Genomic DNA, 7894 nt, shown 5'->3' with positions numbered 1-7894 from the left:
CTGATGATCACCCAACGATAAGGAAGTGAGTGACTCCTTTGAGCCATTTTTGCTATCAAAATCAGGATTCTTCCCGGTCGCCTTCTTGTCGGTTTGGCCCTGATCGTCGGAGGAATCTGAATTCTCTAGTTGGGGAGAGAAGTAATCGTCGAAGCAGCGCAACAAATTCAGTTCGACGTGAGGATTATGTCGACCATCATAAAAAACAATTTTTTCAAACTCTAATGACCGCATATTGAGAGCAAAAGGCAGTGACTTTGCAAACCCAAAAATTTTGATGATTAGTTTATGCTGAGAGATTGAGGTGGTATTTCTGGAAGAAACTAAGCTGTCAATCTATCGTCGTAAAGAGTCTCTTAAAAGGGGTGTTTTATAGGAACCCAAAGCTTACATTATATGGAGTTTTTTACTTTCCTAAAACCAGTTTTGGCAAGTTACCAATATTAATTCCCCGGTCGGAATATGGAAACTCCATTGGACTAAAGTCAAATATGGATTAAAAAAAATGTAACAGAACAAATTAATAAAAGGAAAGTACCAATTATAATAATTATTATTATTTTAAAAGGGGAAAGTACCAATATTCCGCTTCAAATATATCTTTTTTGGATGCTTCTTTGTTTTGATCAAAGATGAGTGCTAAAAAAGGAAAGTAATCCAACCGTCCCAACATTCCAAATCTCGTGTTAATACAGGAACCTAACTTAATATTATTTTATATATATACAATTATAATAGCAGTTTTTTTTTTTTTTTTTTTTAATAGAAGAAATCGATTTGTACAATATAAGGAAAAATCCAATGAGAAAATTTAATAAAGTAACCTCTATATTCAAGAACGCCATGGTAATGCGAAAATCATTAAACTTATTAAGGCAAATGTTTCTTGCTACGAATAAATGTTCTTTAACAATGTGGTGGGGGGGAGGAAATCTTGCCATGAATACATGGTGTTTAACAATGTAGAAAAAGGCACAAAAATACAGCCAACTGTATAATCTAAATGTGAATGCTATATACCTATTCTCTGAGCACCAACCACGCTGAAAGAGGATAAAGCCCACTAAAGAATTTGAATAATTCACATTATCTACTGTTGAATTATGTATTTCCATTTTCTAATCACCACGAATGATGTTCTTTTGAGAGCTTGCCATCAGAAGTAGCGAGACCATCATCGAGTCTAGTAAATTCTCTCCGCTGTGGATACAGGACGCAGGAAGATGACAATTACCGTAATGTTGTCCTTGCTGCCACGCTCCGCAGCTTCGGTAGCCAATCTCTTGGAGCACATTCCAGGCTCTTTGACAGTGTCCCTAATTATGCTTATAACATCCTCGTTGCTCATAACGTCCCACAGTCCATCACTGGCCATTACCTGATGAGTGTATTGCAATATCAGTAGGTATGGGAATTTTTTCAAGAGGATTGAATGTGAATCTTAGCAGACTTCATATCAAGTACTGTGCGCTGCTCCATATTGAAAAATAATAATAACAATAATAATAATAATAATAATAATAATTAATAACAACAACAACAACAACAATAATAGGAAAAAAACAAAAAGCCTCATCTGCTGCTTATATTATCATTACAGTGATGAAAAGCAATTCAGATATGAAAAGAGATTCAATCTTGGATAAATAATTCGTAAAAGCGATTCAGATTAACCCGAAATAGCAGGTCAAGTGAAAATTCAAGATACACGAAAAAGGATTCAGCTTTACCAAATATTCGTCCTTTTCAGATAGAATAGTTTCGGTTATCTCAGGTTCTGCCGTTACAGCAGGCTTCAAATCGTCATCACCAATGGAGCGGGTCACCTGTTTAATGAAAGGGCAAAAACAATCATCGCTTGGGACTTCAACTTTACTGACTAAAGGAGATCCCATGTCCGAAAACGAGTTCATTTTCTCAACCAAATAGCATTATACAATCTACTTTAAACTCGCATACTGGATTTGTTAGGAGATAAAAGTATATCAACTTTGCATGTATTTATATATTACAGACCTGAAGAGCAGCAGCACCAACACGCCATGTATCGACTTGCCATTTGACTATTCCCCCTGCACTAACAACTCGCTCTCGCTCCTCAAGACAGCTTGCGATATGATCCTAATTTGATTGTATTTAGGACATTAAGAACTTATGATAAGCCAGGGGAAAAACAATGGCGAAACGGTGATAGCAACAAGTCCACACTCACCCTGCTTAGAACAACAGGACCGCCAGCCCGACATAAGATTGTTCTGCAATCACCGGCATTGGCAACAAAAAGCTTGTTCCTAACAATAAGAGCAGTGACCGCAGTGCAACCAGGATACCAATCTTTCTGAATAACTCTTTTTGATTCACGATAAGAATCCAGTTCCCTTCTGAATGCTATATCTGTCTCGACAAACGCTTTTATTAATGCATCAGCAGGACTGCATTTCAAATACAAAAAATTCATTTAGGAAAACTAATGAATATTAAATGTGCTGAGCCTAACATACATACAGATATAGCATTAAATAAAAATTATGTTAAAATGTAGTTCGTAGAAGAGTAGAAAGTAGAAACCTGTTATTCATGCTGCCTGAAGCTTGCAAGAATCCTGGCAGAGCTCGAGCTGAGAACTCAGCAGCAGCTGCACCTGCATGTTTCAGAGCCACATCCATTAGCTAAGCAACCAAAAATAGAATGCAGTTGGAAATGACACACCAAAAAAGTACTTTAACTCTACCTATAGACTATAGAGGTCAAAGGTTTCTCTTCTAAATTTTATATCTCACACTTTCAATAATTATTATCTATAGGACCAACATATGCAAAATAGCAGAAAACATTTGTAAAATATAAATTATTAGTTTGTTATTTTCCAAAGAAACACAAACACGTGGTGCGATGAGGTAATTTCGGCTGGCTAGAAAAGAAAAATGGAAGAAGAAAATTGCTAAATAATAAATAAAAATAAAATAAAATGTAGAAGAATCTCAGCCTGGCTTGTTGGTCTTCAAGAAGAGTAGAAATGCCTTGAATCCAACAAGCTTTCTTTAGCTAGTTATGGAGCAAAGGGAATCGCGATCACTAAGCAATCACAAACAAAAATGATGATGAAGAAGATTTAGGTCTCGTTTATTTCACCGACTTGAGTTTTCAATTCTAGTTTTGCTACAGTTAAAAGCTCTCACAAAAAGTCACATCTAACTTTTACTGTTACAGGTAAAAGCTCTCACATAAAGTCACATCTCAGCTCAAATTAAAAACTCAAATTAGCAAACTGAACAAGGCCTTAGTATTTCCTTTATCTTGTTTAATTATCATAAGTAAGACGTCAATAAGCACCTCTATGTCCATCAAAGATACCAAAAAAAAGGATATCTTTTTCAATGCCCATATGAGGACTAAGGAAATGTGTATCCTCCATGGTCTCTCTTCTTCCACATGTAGCAAAAGATCCCCATGATAGGACTGGGCGATATGTCAATGAGTCATCTGAAGAATCCAGCCAAGTCATCAAACCAGAATCAGCTGCACAAGTTCTCCGGGCAGAGTATTCTCCTTGAGTAGACCAGTTAACAGCCTCATGAAAAGGTTTTAAATTGTTGGAAACATCTATGTACTGATCGCCAAGGGAAGTAGGAAGTCCTCCAGTGACTGCTAGTCCCTGTGCTGTCTGTCTGTGTTCCAAAATCGAACTGAGTTCATCAACTATATCGTTGAAGGCCGGCCTATTTTGAGGGTTTGCATCCCAACATCTTTGTACCAAGGACAACAAAGTTGATGGTGCACCCGACTCGGGACCTGCAAGAACTGGTCGCAGACCATCAGACACTACAGCTGCTGTGAGTTGCTGCTCAGTGTAGTTCATCTCTAGTACAGTGTGTGCCTGCAAGGAGGATATTGGTAATTGAATATTGTCAAGAAGCTACCACGATGATGATGTTTTCTTTCAATAAGAAAAATACCAGAGTGTTGAATTGGAATGGAAGTTTGAGAAATTATACAGAAGCTAGAATGTTTTACAGCACAGACAATTTGATCCCACATGAGAAGGAATGTATACAATGATAATATGCACAATCTTGTGCATTCATCTATACTGGCTCATCACATGAAAGTAGCTATGCCAAACAAGTATCACAGGTAAGTAGCTATGCCAAACAAGTATCACATGTAAGTAGCTATGCCAAACAAGTATCACATGTAAGTAGCTATGCCAAACAAGTATCAGACAAACTCGAAAGAAATCTTATGTAAAAGTAAATTAATTTATTAACCTATATCACAACTTAAATAACCACATAAAGCAACTATCAAATGCATTTACCCAAAAAAAAAAAAAAAAAAACCGAATTAATTAGAGGAAATTTGATAAAGTTGGATGGGTGAAAAAAAAAGAAAAATAAATTAAAAAAAAAAGATAAGCTTAGCAGGAAAGATGAAGTAAATAAAATAAAATAGAGACTTTCCAACCTGGGCTTCTGCCCGAAGATCCGTGTAAGGGACAACACCGGTAATGAGTTCGCTGAAATAGGGCCATGTTAAAACTTCAGAGGTGGCACAGAACAAACATAAACCAAGAAACAAAACAAACAACAAACAACAAAAATAAACGTTTTGAAGTACGGAGAAAGATAAGAACAAAACGGAATAGAAATAAAATAACTGATTTGATGTCATATGATGGCAAAACAAATTCAAACAAAAACCAAGGCAATCTAAGCATATAAACTAGGTAGACCCAAAATATGTTCTTTGTCATCTGCCTAATAGATATTCCTGATTACAATTAGTCCAAGTAAACATAATGAGTATCAAATACTAATAATTGACCATGTCAAATATCACTTGCCTTGCAATGTGAAAATTTCAAATCAAAAGAATGGCAATATCAAAGTTTTTGTGTATTTCTTTCCCGCAATGCACCAACGGGAAGAACTAGTAACTTCTAATTAATTCAAGTGACTAAGATTTTTATGTCATCCAGCTAAAAAATCTAAGCTGACCTGTCCATATCTAGTGTGTATCAGGAACAGATTCACGTCTAAAAGGCCTAATATGGATTGTCAAAGTACTCTGTCTATCCTAGAACATAAAATTTGTTCTTGAACAACATATTGGTCCACAAATAAGTATCGGCTAACAAATACATACAGAACGAGACACGGCTTAACAGAGCAAGCGATTTTAGTATAACCAAATTGTTTGAAGTCTTACTTGATTGAGACACCAAAACTATAGACATCCGACTTCTCTGTATGTACTTCCTTCTTTAATATTTCAGGGGCCATGTAAATTAATGTACCAACCATATTTTTCTTGTGAAAACCACCAGTAGGTTTTCCAGATGAACTCCAATTCTCAACAGAAACTTTTTTCAAATTGTTCTTGTATTCTGCCAGACCAAAATCTGCTAGGTGTGGATTTAGATCTTTGTCAAGCTGCACAATAAGTACAGACATCACTTTAGTTATATCTGAAGCTAAAAATACAATTAAATAACAATTGGAAAAACAAAATAGCAACTGAAAAGAAGATTAGCGACTTGTGGTAGACATTTACAAGAATGTTTGCCGGTTTCACATCCCTATGTAAAATCCCGAGGTTATGCAGATACTGCAAGGCATTGGCTGGAAAAATAAAAAAAGTTGAAGGAAGAAAGTTCAGCCAACTAAACCTTCAAAACAAGCTCAATTACAACAAAGTATATGTAGAATATCGTATATGACACGGCAAGATTTCTGTGCTGAAAACATTTGAACAGTGCAACAAGAGTGAACAATTACAATCAGACTTGTCCTTAGCACTGTTAGCATTGTTCAACAATCATCAGTTTATCATAGTTGCCAATCTCTTCATAATTCCAAATCTCAAACCACTCCACTTTCTAAAGCATGAAAAACTCAAATAAAAATCAACACACCATTCAGAAAAAGATCCGAGGGAGGTACAGATCTATCAATGCCTAAACGAAAACAAAAGATGAACAGACCACAAGAGAATACAAGGGAAGTACAGATATACCTAAGCCGATAGCGATCATGAGGACCCGGTCGATACTAGGACTCCATTCTTCAACGTGCAACATCTCCGAAAGATTGGGAGACTCATAAAATTCAAAGAAAAACATGTAGTTTGGAGGCTTAGAATGTGCAGCAACCATTTTCGCTAGCCCAGGATGATCAAGCTTACTTCACAACCATTAAGAATCAAAGTAATTAATCAAACCAATCATCACTTCATTGCATTAAAATTTGTATCCACATACATAGAGCTCATTTGGTGTTGTTTATGCTATGGTTTTAACTTTTAAGCAGCACAAGAAGAGAAGTAAAAGGTACAGTTTTCAACTAGCATTTGAAACTACATTTACAAAAGTGCTTCATGGGACATAAATGATATTTAAATTTCTAATAAGCAATAAAATATTAGAGTGAAGTTTATAAAATCTTATTAAAGCCATTTTACAAGTTTCGTAGTCATCTTATAACATTTTTGGACTTCGACTGACCGCTCTCTTGAAGGGCAAAAACTCTTCTGAAAAATTATCCGAAACACTCCTCGAGAAACCTTTCGGACTCAAGAAACCAAAACCAGCTTTTAGGAAGCAATGCCAAACAGGAGAGAGAAATATATACCATAACAATTGCAATTCCTTGTGGAACTTATCAAGATCTTCAGAAGTTGACAAGACGGGTTTCTTCACAGCAACCCTTTTGCCATCCAAAGTTGCTTCATATACAACACTCTCAGCCCCTACTCATCACCACAAATTCAACACACAATCTTACAATTACTCAAGAAAATATATGAGTATATTATAACAATAATAATATAACAACAAATACTGTTAAATGCGTCTGTAGTCCCTGAACTTTGACTCTATTTCCAGTTTGGCCCTGAACCTTCATTTGTATGGTACAATGGTTCATAACGCCTGAACCTTTTCTCCCTCCGTCAAAATCCCAACTTGATCGTTGACCGAAAACCGCCTTTAATTTCGACAATTACAGGAACTATAAGCGATACAAAATGAAAGTTCAAGGACCAAAACGCAAATGTAAGATTCAACCCAATTTCTGCAATTCGAATTTGAGTAGGAGAGAACAACTTGCCTCGAGCAATAGGAGAGAGAAGAGTGTAAGAGGAAGGTGGAAGATGAAGAGGAATCGAAGCGCTCGTACAGCAGCCCCTAATACAAGTATTTGGCTCCACAATTTCAACCCCCATTTCTCTCTCTCTCTCTAAAAATCTGAAGAGAGGAAGATAGGCGAAAGAAGAGTTTTTAGGGGTAGCTGAAAGTTTTGAGACCGAAGAAGAGGACTTGCAATCATTGTCTGGTCTTGTCTGCCATTTGTCTCTGTGTCTGTACGAGAGAAAGCCAGGTTGCTTCGAAATTTCGTTCTTTTTTTTTTTTTTTTGTCCTTTCAGTATTCCCACAAGGAGTTTTTCACTGGACCGTACATATTTTTTTGGGATAGTGTTCATGTTTAACCCTTAAATTATATGACTTGTGTTATTTTACGGTCTAGGACCGTACATATTTTTTTGGGATAGTGTTCATGTTTAACCCTTAAATTACATTACTTGTGTTATTTTACGGTTTATTAATTTGTTAATTTAAATTTTTAATTTAAATTGAGATATAATTTTATATGAAAATTTTATATAATAATAAAAAAAATTAAATGTGACTGTTTTTAAAAAAAATTTATAATAATAAAATTTAAATTCTAAACTCACATCAGTGAAATAAACGGACTTTAACTTCTTAATTTTTAAAATGCACCACCATAATCCCTCAAACTTTATTTCCTTAGCAAAAAACTTTCTTCCATCCCACTTCCGTTAGTTTTAACCATGTTTTGTTGATTTGGTCCCCTAAAATGTACTTCTCTCTACC

The 7894-nt window shown here is 35.6% G+C and overlaps 1 protein-coding gene across 2 annotated transcripts; it reads right to left on the bottom strand.

Annotated features, from left to right (window-relative positions):
• Window positions 1-865: 865 nt before the first annotated feature.
• On the bottom strand, window positions 866-7452 carry LOC21410478 (protein kinase and PP2C-like domain-containing protein). Of its 2 annotated transcripts, XM_024175361.1 has the most exons (12): window positions 7107-7452; window positions 6630-6747; window positions 6016-6182; window positions 5554-5621; window positions 5209-5432; window positions 4465-4516; window positions 3334-3877; window positions 2569-2641; window positions 2213-2432; window positions 2017-2121; window positions 1731-1826; window positions 866-1378 (listed from the first exon to the last, which is right to left on the bottom strand). In XM_024175361.1, exons 1-12 carry the CDS (start codon window positions 7219-7221, stop codon window positions 1184-1186), a joined length of 1977 nt encoding a protein of 658 aa, XP_024031129.1. In that variant the 5' UTR covers window positions 7222-7452; the 3' UTR covers window positions 866-1183. The 2 variants fall into 2 exon arrangements, with proteins under 2 accessions (XP_024031129.1, XP_024031130.1); XM_024175362.1 differs by lacking the exon at window positions 7107-7452 and having other exon boundaries at window positions 6016-6178; window positions 6630-6980.
• Between the last annotated feature and the right edge of the window lie 442 nt (window positions 7453-7894).

Source organism: Morus notabilis, unplaced genomic scaffold (genome assembly GCF_000414095.1).
Source record: "Morus notabilis unplaced genomic scaffold, ASM41409v2 Scaffold78, whole genome shotgun sequence".
NCBI classification, from domain to species: domain Eukaryota; kingdom Viridiplantae; phylum Streptophyta; class Magnoliopsida; order Rosales; family Moraceae; genus Morus; species Morus notabilis.
This window is presented reverse-complemented; position numbering and strand designations above follow the sequence as displayed.